The 18,863-nt window shown below is 39.4% G+C and overlaps 1 protein-coding gene and 1 non-coding gene across 11 annotated transcripts in view; both read left to right on the top strand.

Annotated features, from left to right (window-relative positions):
• Window positions 1–18,863, top strand: part of DNM3 (dynamin 3) — a 569,430-nt gene that overhangs the window by 530,678 nt on the left and 19,889 nt on the right. For 4 of the 10 annotated variants that reach the window (XM_060296364.1, XM_030875472.2, XM_030875471.2 and 1 more), the window contains 2 exons: window positions 7,331–7,557; window positions 8,752–8,985. In XM_060296364.1, coding sequence (XP_060152347.1) covers window positions 7,331–7,557; window positions 8,752–8,985 — 461 coding nt within the window. Of the gene's footprint in view, window positions 1–7,330; window positions 7,558–8,696; window positions 8,986–13,710; window positions 17,611–18,863 lie in introns of those variants that run through there. The other 6 variants (XM_060296333.1, XM_060296336.1, XM_060296320.1 and 3 more) reach the window with 5 other exon arrangements.
• Window positions 7,688–7,822, top strand: LOC115863154 (small nucleolar RNA SNORA18). The gene has a single exon (XR_004043409.1). It is a non-coding gene; the product is annotated as a small nucleolar RNA SNORA18 (small nucleolar RNA).

Raw genomic sequence — 18,863 nt, 5'->3', positions numbered from 1 at the left:
AAAGGGCTTTTTGCCCTGTGCCCTTGGCTACAAAGTCAGTTACCTTTTCTTTTCTAAGGTAAAGATGAAAGAGCCACGGATCTCAAAGTGCCTGCGAGACTAGCCATCTGTTGATCTATATTGCATAGAATCTCTCCCTTTTCATGGTTATTTTTATAGCAGTCAGAAAATGATACTTAAATTACATGGTCTGGTTTGGTCCTTTTGTTAGCTACTTTGTTAAAGTGTAAATAACATCACAATTTGTTTGAGAACTTATCTTTTAGATAAGATAGGCTATAATGAGGTGTTTTATAGCAGGCTTTTCTGACTCTTGAAAAGTGAGACACCAACGATTTTATTCCTAGTTATCTTCTAAGGACACCTTCTTATTTAAATCAATGATATATTATGAGCATTTGCTTGTAACAAATAAAAATTAGATGGTAAAGTACTGAAAAGAGCCCCACACTAGAATTTAGGAGAAACCTGGATTCTATGCTTGGCTCTGCTACTGACTCTGTTAACCTAAGACAAATCCTTAACTTATTTCTACCTATTTCCTCCATATGTGAAATATGAATCATAGAAAAAGTACCTGGCTTAGGGATTTGTTCCACAAGATAGTATATATGGAAGTACTATGAAAAGTATAATTGTAAGAAACTAATATGGCTGCGTACTTAAGAATTGTAAATAGCCATTATCCATATATAAAGATTCCTTTCAAAATTCTAAGTATGACAATCCGTTTGTTATTCATGATCTATGAGTTTCTTGACTTTAAGAAGCCCCAAATGGTCACGGGAGCAATCTTGTTTTTAACTCACTCTGTTTTTGTACACATTCCGTGTATTCAAACAAGGTTAGTAGGATGCTTTGATGCATCAGCAGGTAAGCAATGTATTGCAAATATATTGGAAACTATAAATTATATACTTAAGCTTGGTCAATGGCCTGCTGTGTGACCTGAAGCAAATCATTTGGCCCCTCTGATCTGAACTCAGTCACTGCTAAAACTACACTAAGAACCCTGAACTACCCCACAGAGTTGTCAGAGAACATCATAAGTATGACTATATGCCATTTTGAAAAATATAAAGTCCTAAGCAAATAGTCTATTTTTTAAATTACCCTCTTAACTTCACTTAAATGAGTTCAGGTTGTTTTGCCTGTGGAATCCAGGCACTTGCTTATTTAAACATTTTCCTGATTAAGTATCATTTATCTTTTCACTGTTTTACTGAGAGTCATTAGTGCTGCCATCAGTTCAAACGCTGCCCTGCTCTGCACTATATTATATCATCAGCACAGGAAATAGCACTTCCTGTCTACAGCTGTGAGGAGTGGCTTGACATAAATTAGTTAAAAGGAAAAAAAAAAACCTGTTGCAGATCTAACCTACTTTCACCTTCTCAAGAAACACACACACACACACACACACACACACACACAGAGAGAGAGAGAGAGAGAGAGAGAGAGAGAGAGAGAAACGTGAGGGTAATTGCCCTCACTCCTCACTGGTGTGCTCACTTGCTTCATGAAATGGCGAAAGCCCCACCTACAGGGTATTATCCATGGAAGTAAAGTTCTGCTAATTGTCTCCAGGGAGACCTCACATAAGAGTCATGAGAAAGAAGACTTCAATTAAGATCTGATCTCCAAGGTCAAACCTTGAAGTAGAGATTAATAGGAATAAGGAGAAAGCAAAAACATTATGTAATGCTGGATTCTTATGAAGTTATGGTTATCTTTGTTTGAATTTAGCTTTTCATATCTACCAGAAAATAGTTTTACACATCTAGGATGACTGCTTTTCTTTGGGTATTATTTTATCCACTTTTTTACTATACATGTAAGAGTATATAGTTATATATATATATTTTAAATCTATATATGTAATTATATATATGTAAAAATACAAATCCCTTTTTAAAAATGTACTCATATTCTCATGGCATTTTATTGTACAGAACGTCTGAGCCCTTTTTGTTCATTCCAGAAGAATTTGTTCATTCCTGTTGAGTACAGGAACAGAAACACAGTGAACACCCAGCACTGTGTCATGCATATGTGTTGACTTTTTTTTTTAAAGTGAAGAGATCTTCAAGTGAGAGAATTAATCATAGAATCACAACAAGAAAACACATACTTTGACTCCTTATTCTGAATTCCATCCACTTAACCCTGCTGTTTCTACAAATGGTTGTGGGTGAGAAAGCTAGCTGTTCCTCCAGAACCAATAAATGCCTAAAGCCGGGTCCTCTATTTGTTGACTATCACTGTTGAAAACGGTGCTGTGGCCCTTCCTCTTTGAAATGGGAGTGACTACTCTGCCTTCTGAAAAAGAATATGTTCCAGCCAACTTTCATAAAGTTCAGAATTTGGTGGGCAGTTTCCTTTGAAAGTTTACATTAAGCGTTCTGCCACTCAAGTCTCCATATGGAATTGTTTAAGAAATTTAAAGCCAGCAATAAATGCCTCCCCTCAGACATACTGTAAGCCTTTGTCTATTGAAATGCAGCAGCTGTTTCATTGCTTAAACATACCAGGTAACAGCAGCGCAAAGAAATAGCAAGCTTACGACAGGCGGTTGTTCTAGACAGGCTACAGGCAAAGAAACAGAGTTTTGTTCGGTACATTAAAGAAAACACACATATAGTGCCCCACAGCAAGCATATTTTGATGGCCTCTTCTCTGTAGCTCACACCACCAGAAGTTCTCCATCAGAGAATCAAAAAAGTGGATCCAGTTTTATTCGAAAAGTATTACTGGCTAAGGGGCACACAATTCTGTGTTTGAACAGAATAGCCACCTGCTGGGTACTCATGATTTTGTGCAGTTTCCAAATGAAGAAATTGAGGCCCCAAGAGGTTTAAGTGACTCGCCCAGAGGGTTCATTTTACTTGAAGATTTAATTAGGGTTTGTTTGAATATGAGAAACAATGTTTTGTATCTTAACTAGTAAGTAATTTAAAACATTGTTCCTCATATTCAAACAAACCCAGCTAATACAAAATAGAATGTAAAGTTTTTTTATGAAACATTTTAAGAACCAAACATGAAACCTAGAGGCATTTCACACTTGGAGCCTGTGCCCCTGGACCCCTGGAGGTCCAGGTTCACTCTCCTTGGCCATTGATACTTTGGTGGAAAATTAGTAACATGTGCCCTAGTTTCAAAACTTACTGTAACTTTAATGTGTGTGAAGTAGAGTGTTATTTTAAATGTTCATTATTTGAGGGAAAAGTACATCTTAAATGCCAGAGCACTGATTTGTTTCCACGGGTCAAGAATTCTGCATCCTGCCCAAGAAACAGATCCTGACTAGGACCCAGAAGCCCCACTCTTTCTCCCCCTCCCCTATCACTCCCCACCAAGGGTAACACTCCTGCTTTCTTACACTGTAGATGAGTTCTAACTGTTCTTGAACTTTGGAATCATACAGTACGTACTTTTTTGTGCATCTATCTTCTTTTCTCGACCTTTGTGAGTCAAAGGATGTTACTTTTTTTTTTTTTTAAAGAAGGAAAACTTCGTTGGTCTTTAGCAAAATGAAAACCCTCGGAAATGTAAAGCAGCCTTAAGCGGAAATGAGAGAATTGTGAGATCTCAAAGAATCACAAAATTCTACCCAAGTCCGTCTCTAAAACTAAACAAAATTAAACTTCTCAATTAAATTTTTATGTGCGTATTCACATGAATGAGAGTTATCACTGTCCCATTCTGTAGTTCCTCCTGTCTCAAAACAGATTTTAAGGAAATGGTCTCCTTAGTAAACTGAATTGTATGAAAACTCTATAAATGCCTCTCCTATTTGTGAAGGCTTTAAAATGGTTGTAGTAATAAAGACAAAGTTACAGATCCAAAAATACTGCAGGTTGCTAGAGAAGGGTTAAAGTGAGAAAGAGAGGAAAACATGTGGAACGTTTTTAATGACCTCACATTCCTTTACACTGAGCAGAACGACATGGTGCAGTAATGCCTGTTTATCTAGCCTGTAGAGTTTGAACTGGAATGAGGTTTTGTGTGTGAGAATTTTTTGGTGAACCACACAAAGATGTATAGGTTATAAGGTGTTATAATTAAAGGCATAAATATTATTTCAAATCTCACATCCAAGTATAATTAGTTTATGTCATGTTCTGTGAGGTATTTTCTAAATGCTATCATGTAAAATGGATCCACTTGCCCTCCAATTGTGCAGAATCCTTGGTTTAAATATTTGTACCATTGACATACAAACTGCTCAGAAAGTCCCTGAAGTGTCTGGAAACTCCCCGAAGTCCCCCACCTTTGTTCCAGTTGTAGCATTAGAAAGTGAGGCTAGCAGGAGGGGAAGAGTCTTTCTAGAAGTTTTCTTAAGTGCAAAATAAAATGTTAACTTATGCTTTATGTTGAACTATGTCACTTGATGCCAGCACTGTTGCACTAACCTCCTACCCCTTCATACCTAACGCCAAGTTAGACTATATACTGTAAAAAGAACAGCTTTTGTTGTTGGAGCACTGACTAAATGCTGGGCATCATGCTAGGCAATTTATATTCACTCTTTCACTGAATCCTTGTACCAACTCTTTTTTTTTTTTTTCCTTCCACCAACTCTTGAGGCAGCTCCTACCTTTAACCTCATTTTACAGATCAGGAATCTGAAACTCAAAGAGGTTAAATTATTTGTCCAAGAACAATAAGTGTTAGAGCTAGGACTCAAATTCAGAGCTGTCTGATTCCAAAGAATATGCCCGTAACCACTGTGCTATATTGCCATTTTCTCTCATGCTAAAATTATTCATATTATTTCGGAACATTGCCAAATCTGTTGGATAGTAGGCAACTATCCAACTATCCATCTATGTTACAGTTTTAGTGTGTAACATTTTGATGTGGAAGAGTTGATTCAAGGCAGATCTTTGATCAAAATGCTGAAGCAGGCTCTTACTATTTTATTTTGTGGTTTGTTTGACAGTTGCTTCTTAATTCAGATCTGCTTTAAATCTATTCTTGGAAGAATCTTCTTTTAAATTGTGTTTAATAGATTCTAAGTGATACTCCAGGAAGATGTAAAGCTTCAAAAGAGCTTAACCCAACTGATGGTCAATGCCAGGAAACTTGTCTGGTTTTGAGTTTGGAGTTGCATCATCTCTCCAAGTGGATACACACACCTCACAGTGGAAGATTTGTGCAAGCGTGCATGACTCCTTGGGTACCTGCAAGTGTGTCTGGCAGTAAATAAATCTTCAAGGAGGGGAATGAAGTATTTCTTAAGCCAAATTTACTATCTTCTCTAAATCTGACTTTCTTTGACTTCCCCTCACCCAAACCTCAATGCTTGAGGTGTCTTTGTTCCTCTCTTTGTTGCCCTTCACATCCAAACAGCACCAAGTCCTGTTGGTTTTTCCTTTATAATGTCATTTATATCTGCCCATATTTTCTATGCCACTTACTAAATTAAACCCTTATCATCTCATAAATGATCTGCAATGGCCTTCTGACAGATTTATCTCTACTACCACACTTGCAAATTATTTTCCAATCACAGCCAGATTGATTTTCCTAAAACTCTCTTTTATTATTTCACTTACTTGTTTTAAAAGCCTTCCATGGCTTCCCATTGCCAAGTGGATAAAGTTCAAGCACTTTTCCTTGATATTCAAGGCCTTGACACCTGGCCCAGGGTTATCTGGCCAAATTTACCTTCCACAGCTATCACACATAAACCTTCCCTTCCACCAGACAGTTGCCCAAATACATCTTGTGTATTAGATTGCTTCCACATTTAAATCACTCCTGGTTTACAGAATATGTGCAGAGAACACTTTTTATTTCACCACAACAAAGCTGTGATTTAGCTGAATTTTCGGATTAGTAGAATTATCTACATGGTTTGATACCTTTAAAAAATAGTGAAGCTATGTGTTTTAGAGTCTTGTCATCTCTGAGTTACAAATGTAACTACAACCCAGGAATTCTGAGCATCTGACAGGTGTTCTGTTGTCTGCTTGAATTAGTAACAATTAAATATACTGGACTTTGGCCTTTCTTAGAGCCAGTGACTCTAGATAAGCACTAGCTTTCTCATTTAACAGAGAAACTGAAAAATCCAAGTTGCTTTATTTTTCTAGGCTTAAGTTAATTGGCATACATGTGCACCACACTAAAATAATGATGCTTAAACATAAATTATCTTTTCTAAGCACTCAAAGTTAGGCAAGGGGGTTAATGGAAAGAGCACTGGACTTCAAGTCAGAAGATTTGGGGTTCAACTTAATGTGTGACTTTGGGCAAGTTACTTAAACTCTCTGAAGTCCATTCAGTTCCTTCATCTGTAAAACTGGGATAATAATATACATTTCATAAGTATGCAGTGAGAATTTAAATCAGATAACTTGTAAAGGCACATTGGATTTCATTGATTCTCACATTCACTTTTTTCACATTTAACATTTCTAACATGAAGATGCATGTTACACTCAATGACATCTTGGCATTCTGTTGTAGTTTAGTTGATGGTGTTTTTTCTTTCTTAGTGGCACATAAAAGACTGGTGTGTCTTAAAATCAGTGGTGCCTTAGACTTGATGAAATATAATGATTGGTTCTCTCTCCCTCAGGGCTACACAATATATGCATCCTCTCCATTCTCATCCTGCCACAAAATGCCCCTCCCCTAAGACTCATACGAATTTTTCATATTTTAGTTTGTTTTCATATATCTGTTAACTATGGAACCTTATGTCAGTCCTCATCACTGTTAAGCTCTAGAAAGCAGAGAATATATCACTTTTTTTTTGTAAATCAACTTGCATAATTATATACAATTCTGTATTTAATAAATACTCACTTATTGGTGCTAATTCCACTTTTGAAACAACACTGAAACCTGGGGTCTTAATAGTATTCCAGTGATTTTGGTAAAAGCTAGGTAAAGGGCTGGGAATACCAAGGAAGGAATAGCTTGTGTTATTACATAGGTTTCTGTGTGTCATTGTTTCCTGTTGAAAATACCACTGCTTATCTCCTGGTACCTTCCCTTGTCTATATATAAGCCAAGCAGCCTCAGACAACATTGCAGAAATGCTTGTACAGCCAACAGGCCCTGTTCTGGCGATGGTGAGGTTTGGCCCTCTTTTCAACTAATCTATGTTTTTCTTTACTGTCAACAGCCATAAAACTGAGAGGAAAACTATTATTGGCATTGGAAGGATAATGAAGAAAATAAGCGTAAATAGATGCACAATGCATCCCTTTTCCCAGAGTGGACTTTTGTGGCCTTTGTCCACAGGCTATGAACCAGTTTATCATTCAGTCACTCATTCATTCCCATTTTTTACTTTTCTGTGGTGACCTGGCAGGTTAAAGATTTCATAAATTCTGAGCTCCTAGCACAGTTATATTCTTCAGAGGACCAAAATACTCTGATGGAGGAATCTGCGGAACAGGCTCAGCGCCGGGATGAGATGCTTCGAATGTACCAAGCCCTTAAAGAAGCCCTCGTGGTCATCGGTGACATCAACACATCCACGACGTTCACGCCCGCACCGCCGCCAGTGGACGACTCCTGGATCCAGCATTCTCGCAGGTAGGAAGATGGCTCCACATCACCGGAGGCCTCCCAGCTTCTCCAGTGTCATTTTCTGAATGTGCTTCCCTAAACCAGTATGAACCTAAAGAAAAAAGAGGAAAAAAGATATTTAAGTCCAGGAGCGAGAGAGAAGGTCAGATGATCCCAACCGCTTTCAAAATCAAGCACAAAATCGTTGGAAACGCCTCATAGATTAACTGTGTGGTTTCCTTTACTTATAGAACTACTTGTTAGATCTGTGGGAAAGAACTACAGGACAGAGCTGCCAAGTAAACTATGAAAAGCCTAACAAACTTTTTATCTTAGGTATTGGCATATCCCAATGATCTGTACTGTTCTAGGGTGTGATGGCTTAGGAGTGAATATGATTTGAACCTAGTACATTTTTAGAGCGTGTCAAATTCAGAACCGGGCAGATCCATCTCCTGACCCTAAACATGGTCCTAAAGTAAATCGCTTGAGGAAATTGGATCCTAAAGATTACAGGTGGGGAATTTTGAAGTGTGTCCATATTTCATTGGAGATCAAAGAAGCCTAACTAAAAGAATTGTGGGCTGACTTACATGATAACTTCTTTTTGAAAGGGCTATTTTATCTTGAAGATTATGAGTTTGGAGGAACTAAGGTGATTGGCAGTGGAAAGAATCAGAATATGTGAAATTCCTTAAAAATTTATTGACTTAAATAACTGTGTTACACATAATTTAAAAAAAAACTTTGCACTTAAAAAAAAATCAAGCACAATATATCCTTACATTGGAACGTTATACAGCCATTAAAAAGAGTAAGTTCTTTAAGTAGTGGAATGAAAACACAGGCCAGTTAATGTGAAGCTTTAAAAAAAAATGTTAAGTTGTAGAACATTGTGTACAAAAAAGCAATGTATGTATGTATGTATATATATATATATATATAGAGAGAGAGAGAGAGAGAGAGAGAGAGAGAGAAGATATTGTAGAATATAGTTAAAAAGGATACCCGGGAAAAGATGTTGGTTGTCTCCACAGAGCAAGGGGGGAAAGGAGGGAAACTTTCTTTTCACTATTTACCCTTCTATTACCGTTTAACATCCCTAACACGTGTCTGAGTTAGTCAGAAAATACTTTTTAAAAAGCAGTTATAAAATATTTTTTAAGGATGAATTCCAACGGAGAGGAGGATGGGCAAACTGCTGTCGGTCTCTGCCCCCAGGTCCCCGCCTCCAAGCCCCACCCAGCGGAGACCGACGCTGAGCGCGCCCCTCCCGCGGCCCACGTCCGGCCGCGGGCCCGCACCCGCCATCCCCTCCCCGGGACCCCACTCGGCAGCGCCTCCAGTGCCCTTCCGGCCTGGCCCATTGCCTCCTTTCCCCAACAGCAGCGACTCGTTCGGGGCGCCTCCACAGGTTCCGTCTCGGCCCACCAGGGCCCCTCCGAGCGTCCCAAGGTGAGTGTTCTGCGCGAGGCCGAAAGCAGGGCCATGCTCATCGGTTCTCTTCTCATAGCCTGACAGACAAAATTGATTTGGAAAAGAAAATGGTAAAGATTCTGTCATACACGTTTTCAGCTTTCCCTCTGGAAGGGGGATCATGGGAAGATTGCTGAGCCTGTGACACCATTTAGAAACCAGTATATGGCCTAAACCTCTCCTTTCTCAACTGGCACAAACTAAATGGGACCAAAGAAACCTGGGTCCAGATGAATGACGTTTTGGCAGCTGGTTGTAGAATTTGACGGAGACCTTTGAAATGAAAGAGTCGTGGCTGGGTTGCTGCAAGCTGTGTGCTCCCTAGGTCACAAGAGCATCACCAGCTAAGGCCTGGCCTTCTCTATTACCAGAGGAATTCTAGAAAACCACTGACTTCAAGGAATATTATCCATCTGCCCTCTGAACTTTGACCCTTAAACCCAATATTATTAACTTTAATGTAGGCTGAGTAAAAATCTGGCTGGTTAATCTGTGATTGTTTTTTAAAAAGCTATGCATAGAAATTTTAATATGGACATATAATTGCTGTGTGCAGTCACTGATCACATATAAGATAGAACATTGTACATTTGAATAATACATTTGGCATTTGTAAGCAGATTGTCAGGCTTAACTGTGAAACAGAATAGCTAATAAATAAGTAGGACTTGAAATATGTATACATATAGTTGAAGCTATATTCTAACCTTCATACATTTATGGTCAATATACTAATTAGAGATTTTGAAAATAGAGGGAATTAGGGTTTTTTCCCTCAACATCAGAAATTTAAAAATGAAAGAAAATAGCCCATACAGAAAGTTAGTTTTTTAGAAGTTCAATTCAGAGGGTTAAAATATTTGTATACTCCATGAAGAAAAACCTTACTATGCAGGTACCATAAAAAGAGAAGTGAGTTCTGCCCACCCATGAAGCCTGAGTCACCTCACCCTCTGATTTCAGTACTTACATCTATTTTGATCTTCAGGCTGTTGGGTATAATGAAGAGAAGAAGGGGCATCTTAACCCACTAAACAAAGAGAAGTGTAGGGGGAATAGAAGGAGATGTGCAATCAGAAGACCTGGTTTGCCACAGGCCTTGGGCCACTCATTTAACTGAGCCAGGAGTTCCTCATCTATGAAATAAAGATATAACAAGGATGTGGCCCAAATCATATGAGACAAGGTATTTGAAAGAGTCTCACAAACTGTAAAGCACTGTGGTTGTTACTGCCATCATGATTTTGGTCCCCATCAAAGAGGATATATGTACTCTCAAACCTATGTATTTTTTTTTTCTAACCTCAATAGGTTTGGCTTATAATTTATTTGGAACTGAGCTGAATTTCTGGTAATAATAGTAACAACAGGTAGTATTTATTGAGCTCTCAATGTATGCTAGGCACTGTCCTAAGAGCTTTGCAGGTACATTTTTGTTTAATGCTCACAGCAACCCCATGAGATAGGTTATTATCTATTTTACAGACGAGGCACAGAGGTTAAGCAACTTGCCCAAGGCTGCTCACCCAGGCCCGAATCGAGCTGGGCTTTAATCCAAGCAGTCTCCTAACCATGTCGGGGTTTCTCCACCTCAACACTACTGACATTTTTGTTGTGGACATTGTGCTATGCGTTTTAGGATGTCCAGCAGCATCCTGGCATCTACCTAGTGGATGTCGGCTGCACTCCCTCAGTTGTGACTACTAAGAATGTCTCCAGACATTGCCACTGGCGGCTGGGAGAGAGGCGGGGGGGTGGGGTGGGGGGATGCGGGGAGAGGTTAGGGTTAGGGTTGAGAAGGCTTGAGGACCCTCCCCTGGAGAACCACTGCACTGCAGTATTCAAAAGACTGTCCCTTCCATGTAAACAAGCATAAAGGTCAGCATTGAGCCTCACCACACACAAGATTAAATTATTGTTTTAGGAAACTTAAAATTGACTGGGAAAGGGTCTGCAGTTGTGCCAAGAAGGTGTGGAGGCCATTGGTGGGGCGGGGTGGGGGGGTGTTAAGCATGGGAAGACGGGAGTCCCATACAGGAGCCTTAAAGTGGGCTATTTTGTCTGTTTAGCTATAAGAAGGAACTAGAGCAACCTGGTGGCGCCTGTCTTCGAGAATGAAAGTGCATGTCTTTGCCTGCTCGCTTGGCTGCTTTACCTCTGGGTTTCAGATAAGCTGGCTTGCCAGTACCCTTCAGAGATAACTGTTGAATGCTAAATTGATTTGTTAAGCCGGGTGGAGTCGCCCTTGGTATTTCCCAGCTCACACACACACAAGGTAGGCAGCAGGAATCGGGCTCTGGAGCCTCTGCTGGAGAAGGGAAACTGCCAGGTTTCAGGCACCTGCTTTGGGGAATTTATAGGACAACAGCGTGTTATTCAAAATTTCTGGAGTATTCTCAGGTTAGAGCCAGACTTAACTTGATCTGACCTTGCAAAGAGTCTCAAAAGTAAAACAGAAATGAGGGTTCAGAGTAAAAAAGGAAAATTGGTGGTTTTTGCTGAGCCTTCCAGTTTCAGCGCCAGTTCAGCGCACTGGGAGGGAAATCCTTGGGGGGACGAGGGGGGGTCACCTGAGAGAGAGCAAGAAAGACTTTGTTAGAATCCTTATGCCTATTAAAATTTAGCTTTAGATGGAGAATTCTGACCACGTAAAGTCTGTTTTTAATAAAAGCCAGGGCAGGAATCCTACCAAATGCAAGCCAGAAATAGGGTTTAAGATTTCAAAAAAAGAAAGAGAGAAAAGGAAAGAGAGACAAAGATAGAAAGAAAGAAAGAAAAAGTTGAGGGAAGCTCTTGTTGAAACTTCACCTTGTTCTATTTATTTATATACTCTCTTTTCCCTCCATGACTTGCCTCCATTTTCTCTATTAAAAACTAAAATAACTCGAAATGCCATTATCCATCATCTCCAGAAAAACAACCCTTAGGTTTCCGAGAAGGAAGTTTAATTTTTTCTCCAGTTTTTTGCTTTCTTAAAGGCCCTTTCTCCCCTTTTATCTGAAACCAGAAACTCATAACGTGACAAGACAGCACAAGCAGTGTCCTGCCGGCTCCCTGCTGGGCTTTAATATTACAAAGGCAAAAACTGAACTTTTAGAGGCAAAAGATTCTGCCACTCAGCGTGTGCCTGTGCACAGTTTTCTTCTGGATAATTTGTGATTCCATTAGCAAGTTGTGATCTTCACTTTTAAGAGCGTAGATTTATCATAACCCTATTCAGATGTAATGAAAGCACCTGCAATTGTACAGAAACCATGAGTGTTCTGCTTTTTAGTAAAAAAATGATGATTTTTCTATCTTTCCATTCCAATGTAAAGGACGAGGAAGGAGAGAGGCTGGTGGAGTGGTTTTTGGCCCAGTTTTTCTCAGCTGCTCAAGCTGCTCTGGTTTATGTGCACGGAGATTTTCAGTGAGGGCTAGAAATATTGCAAACTACATGCCTGTTTTAATTAACTCCTCCTGAACTAGGGGAGCATCTCTATCCCAAAGAGCCTCACCAGCATGTATGCTTCTGCCATTAGAAAGTTAACTACGCAAATCTGATTTGTGGAACATTCTCTGTTGCCGGAATGTTTGGTGTGTCCCCTCCCCTCTCACCTCTATCAACTTCTCTGAAGCGTCTGAAACCCAGTTGGAAAATCCCAGCCAGTCGTGTCCTTGTTGAGCAACATGATCTTAAACAGACATCAGTACCTCTTTAGGGGCCCTATTCTCTTACTTGAAGATCCTAATCTTCACCAAACACTAACTTTAGGGCTGATGTAGCTATTTTCGGTTACAGCTTCTTAAAATTAGCTAATTGGGAATCACAGCCTTTGACATTAACAGAACAAATTAACTGAATCAGAGTGTGTTTTTCCTGGCAACAGCCGACTCTGGCATTATTTCACTCATTTGTCTTCTCCCCTTTCCTTGGACTAGGCTATTTTGCAACGGTCAAAAGGGGATAAGGGTAGGAGGAAGGGTCTCTATCCAAGGAAAAGCAAACTTCATTTACCTCATCATCCAGTCTTCTATTTAAAAAAAATTTTTTTTTTGAAAAATAGAAGTCCTTTCTTTTAACCACCCCTGTCACCAAGTCTGATGGTGTCTTTTAAAAATGACAAAAGTGAATCAGAGGAAAGGACTTAGCTTTTACTCCAGCTCATTCACATGACAGAAACACAGCATGGAAACCAAGAAATGCTCCACAGAAAGACTCTCTGGTGAGGCCCATGGTGAAACTGGGGTCCCTGCACTGCAGAGACAACCCTGGAATAGCATCAAGAGATTATCCCAGGGCCTCCCACTTATGCTCCTTCCATGACTTACGAAGTTTCCCTGACTTTACATGCACACTTTGAGAGTCTCATCACAGCCCCACATTCTCAGTAATTTACTACTCAACCAATCGTGGCAAAAGGTACATCAGTTTCTCTACGTGAAGAGACAATCCATGCACTCATGTTCTTTTTTTTACAGAGGTAAAAGCCATTTGGTTCTCTACAGTTTAGCTTAATCTGGTTTTAAATGTTTGACCCTGATGCTCTTCTGTACCATATCTCTTTTACGTATTTTATATGTTGATTTAATTGACAGTTAACACAGAATCCCTTTCAGCTAGAGATAAGGTCTCCCTGTTTTGTTTTCAGCCAGTCCCCCGAATTTTGAGTAAGAGCAAACCCATGATTCTTATGAGTGTGTCTTTGCATCCCTAATATCAAGGTTTGGTGCCATGAAGGACGAAGCTGCCGAGCCTTGAAGTTGTGGGCTCAGGGTTCACGGACAGTTAAGCGACTTGTGGGACTAGCCTGTCTGACTCCCCAGCAGTCATGTACTGGAAACACCCTGACTTACTTCCTCCTCAACAGCCCTCTAAGAGTACGACTTCTTTTAGCAGCTGAGTGTCTTTGGACAAGTGATGAATTCATCTTGTGATTTCTGATTTCAGCCATGAGCTTTCTATTTTCCTCGACATCCTTCTCCTTTAAAGAACAAACAAATAAAAATATGATTAGGTGTTCTGATTTTTCAGGGAACAGTTTTTATATTTAGCAACTGGATTTAAAAGTCAAGCAAGGATTTTTACAAAGTATAATTGCTGAGAATAGAAACAACTTTGAGGCGTTCTTTCTGACTCTTAATATTTAAGGCATCTCATGAGGCTACTATGTAACAAAATTAGTTACAGAAACCCCAAATGTAATTAATAATTTGTTGCAGGTTTAACATGAGTTGTCACGATGCTTAACATATTGTAATGAAAATGGGAATTTGGCCACAAGATGCTCACTAAAGAAAAGCGTCCAATTTAATCTGAGCCCCACAATTAGATATTTCATCAAAATCATTCAAATGCCACAGTGATTCTGGTTGTAACATAATAATTCACTGAAGTGAATCAATGGTTAATGTCAAAGGTTTTCATTCTTCAGGTCTTGGTTTCATTCTGGTTCAAGTGGAAGTAAAATTAGCCTGGTGGTTTCCTTCTTGGGTATAGCAAACTTGAGTCTACTTTACACAAACATCTGCCTCCCGCCACAGTCCAGAATGACTGGCAGTCTGTTTAGGCAAAGCCCAGGAATTTGGGAGCTTTGCAGATGTGTCAAGGTAGATTTCAGATTGCCTTTCAGTTTTCAATGTGCCCCTTATCTCACTTTTCCAAACTTCTGATGGTGCAGGAGGGTACAAGAAAACGGAAAATAAGAAAGGATCTGCATGAGGCAAAGTACAAACAGCAGAAATGCAGACAGGCAGCAGGGCAGTAAATATAACAATATAGCATATACCATACCAGCCCCGTGCTAACTGGCCTTGAGTTAAGGGAACAACTGCTTCCATGTCCCACGACCAAGAATAGCAAATAGCTCTGTCATTGTTCTCATTTGGCACTCTAAATTGCTAAGCTTCAACAGTGTAGGGAAAACCTTTCTGAGTTTCAGGGTACCTAATCCTGCCCCTGGTTTCACCTGATTGAGGAAGACAGCCAAGACGGGAGTCTGGCACAAGAGCCACTGACCAGTGAAAAACGCACGGCCAATAATTGTTATTCTTCCTGCAGCCACTCAGCAGCAAACTGTCACCAGTTGGAATCTGCTGAATGTTCCTATATATAAGTTGATGTCAGCTCAGAGAAAAGAATTCTACACAGTGTAAGCAGACCCACAGTCTTGCAGACGCACACAAGCTAGTACTTCTGTTTCATCACTGCCCTCTTTTGTCTCCCTCACTGTAAGAAAAGAATGATTTTACAGGGAAAATCTTCATTTTCAGGCAGTTGTGGTCAGATGGCATGTTTTTCAATGACTTGAGAGATTCATGGCACAACATGATCCATGGCTCTTTCACCTCTAAATTTTATATAAGCAGCAAACTCCAAGAATGAGCTGCTGGATGCCTCTTCCTCCCTCTGGCTTATCAGCTACGAGGAGAAATTAGAAGTGAAATTTAGCTTACCGGAGCTGCTTTAGCCGATAGCCAGGAAATTAAACATGAAAACGTAACTGCTGCATCTTTCTCTCAGAATGTGCTTTACATGCCTCCCTCCAGCAGAATGAGAAAGGAGTTGAGGATTTAACTGAGGGTTTGACGGCTTTTGTCTGCTTGTCATAACTTTACTGCTGCTTAAACATAGAATTTTTAAATGCACAATGTTAAAACCTTTAGCTTACTCTAGCCAACATATTGTAACCATTGTCTAGGGGAACCTCTGAATCTAAACACATATTTACACCCTTTAGTTGCCAAATGAAATCCACCTGGCTTACCCAATGCTGTTTCCCAAAGAATATTACACTTTTGGTCTGGCCAGTATTTTTAAATGCAGGGGACCAGGGGGCCGGGGTGTTGGAAATGCATTGGGTTTGCAAGAATCTGCATGTGTCCTGATGCCACATTACCGGTATTTAGGTGAAGTTTAGATCATATGGCAACTCTGACCAGAAGTAGAATTCCTACAGAGGGCAAAGTCCAAAGCCACAAGGAACTGAGGCAGCCTCATCATGGCACAGTACTTTCTTTTCTTTCTGGCTACTTTTCAGGCGTCAGAGCCACATGATAGGCAAACCTGCAAATAACAAGTGCTCTAATTTCTGAAATTATTTTTTAACCATTCCCATGAACACTCCTGTTTTCCAGTCAAAATTATCTGCTCACATGAATTCTAGAAAGAACACATTCCATCCAAGGATCAGGAAAAAAATCCTTAATCAAAATGGCAAATAGCAAAATTCTCAATCATTCATGGTCAATGACAAGGCCAGACCTTCTTGATTTTAATTGCTCAGACACGTGGAGAATTCCAAATCTTTGTGACGTCAGCATTTTCCCCCATTGGGATGAGTTTAAACACTGAAAAACAGGATAATACTGTTCTTGCTGCTATTATGGGAACCCAGTAAATATGCAAGTTAATATAAAATTTAGAAATATGCTTCATCCCTTTCCTATTTTTTTTGTTTGTTTTGTTTTGTTTTTTGTAGAAAGGCTAATGAACCAACTGAGACAGAGAATAAGCTAAAGGCTAGATAACCACCAACTAGATATACCACCACAAGTGAATCCCCAAGCTTCTGTGGCAATGTTGAAATCCAAGAGAAAGGAGACCTCAGGTGGCTTTGAATATGATTTGGAAAATAATCTTATTTTACAATCAAATATGCCAGTTGCCTCCACCATGTAAATACTACCTGTATTAGGTTTCAGATTTTCATGATCAGCCTTATCTAAATTTCAGTGAATTTTGCATTCATCTAGAATGAGACCTTTTATGAGAGTAGGAGACAGGAAAGCCTTTTCCAAGGTATTTTGCAGCCCAAGAACCTAAAATGGAATTATTCCACTTGGGAATGGATAATTATGTAAGATATATTCTGAACCACGTGTATTTTTTTAACTTTGTATTAGGATTATTCTCAAAGCCAGTTTTAAAAGTGAATGAAGTTTTTCCCTCAAATAAATCTCCTAGTCTCGTGTTCAAGGGTCTCCGCCAGAAAGTCTGCACACTGCTTTGCCTTTAGACCACCATTCATGGAGGAAAGCTATAAAAACTGAGGAAAACGCCTACTTATTTTTAAAACAACTAGAATTTCTTCTTGCTTCTTAGTAGTATTGGAAAATATTTTAATAACTAAAATAATAAAACTTCATGTGAGGCCAATTCTACATTAATTATTGCCTCTTGGGGTGGAAAATTAAGGAAACATTAGTAAATGTGTTAACTAGAGAAACCACTGCACTAATTTCCCTGCATGTATCTGGGTCTAAGGTCACAATAAAATCCATACTGTACATAGCCCTTAAAAGAAAGCAAACTCACAGTTTTAGCTCTAACAATAGTAGTATCAGAATACTCAGGACTGAAATTAATGGACCATAAAAATCCCTGTGATTCATCAGTAGAATTTGATTAACCTACTTAAATGCTCTACAGTTCAGTTTAGGGATCTGTAATGAGGGTTGCTGATATGATTGCTTGATTTGTTTTAATATTTCAAACACTCTACCCCATTACCATCTTAATACTCGAAAACTAATGAGTATTTGAAAACTCATTTTAAAGCACCGTATCTTTGAATAAACATGTTGAAATCGTGTTTCTTGCTTTTGCTTAAAACTTTGGTGTGTAATTGATGCCACCTTGTAGATTTCCCTCTTTTTTTTTTTACTGTACTCGCCTCCTTCAACCCGGGACCTTTTCTATTTGATATATAGTGTTTATCCAGTCTTCTAGGTGTGTGAACAACACATGGGGCACTCATACCAATGACCATTGTTACTGTGTTGTTCCCTTCCCTGTAGAGCAAGAAGTCTCAGCAAAATATTCTTGATGGTCCCAAGGAATCTTTGCAATTTACAAATACTTTCACAGTCTCCAGAGACTCTTCAGGTTTCTGTCAAAATGATGTCATTTTTATCATTAGAGTTAACTTTTCTATTTTTGTCTATAGATTTCATACCACTTATTAAAGTGCATTTTGAGGTACAAAAACATGAAGCTAGAATAAGGAAGGTAGCACTGACCGTTGTCTCCAGTCCAGAAAGCAATTTTAAATCGGCAAGGCAAGGTTTTAGGACATTTCTTTTTACTGCATTCTCATTGCACTCCTGCTTTGTACCCCAGTCCTTCTGATTCCCCTTGTCTGTCAGTTGGGCCCTACACCCAGTTATACAGGACAGTCTTCCTTTGGTTACTTCTGTCTGACACCTGCCTTCTAGCTGTGTTTGGCAGGCCAGCAGGATGAGGTAATAATCAGAAGAAAATGTTCTGGTTCTTTGGCCTCATCCATGTACAACATTATTCAAAACAGTTTTCTGTGAGTGAGAATAGAGTTGCTTTGAGGTCCCTTGGTCTAACATTCTGTGGTGATGTGGAGGAACAAAACTGTAAACTTTTTTGATCCCTTCTAGAATAGTGGAAATATAAATTATACCTGCCTTTGTCCATCCTCTCAGTGATGTTTACAGACAGATATATGTAGAAATGAGAGCCTTTCATTTGTAAACATTCTGGCTTTACTCTCTCCAAGTCCAGCCATCTTCTTAAGCACAGCTCCCATGGTCGTTACAGTCGTGTTTTCCTAAAAGCATATTTTGTGAACTATTTCTCCAAGATGATGGCAGTTTTTGTAAGCCAGATGCCTAAAAGACATATGGTTTTCATAGATTTTTCCGTCTAGACTCGCTTTATTTAGTGACTTTCGGTCTGAATTGGTCCAGTTAAATTTTCTGTAGGAGCTTGTATAAAATTTTTAAACGTGGGCATACCACTAAGGTGTAAAACAAAAAGTTTGACTTCTTGTTGGCGAGCGATTAAAAGGGATTGGTTGAAACTTTCCTTCAGGTTAAGTAATTCTGATCATACTGTACGCCCACTCGTC

Source organism: Globicephala melas, chromosome 1, assembly GCF_963455315.2.
Source record: "Globicephala melas chromosome 1, mGloMel1.2, whole genome shotgun sequence".
NCBI lineage: Eukaryota > Metazoa > Chordata > Mammalia > Artiodactyla > Delphinidae > Globicephala > Globicephala melas.
This window is presented reverse-complemented; position numbering and strand designations above follow the sequence as displayed.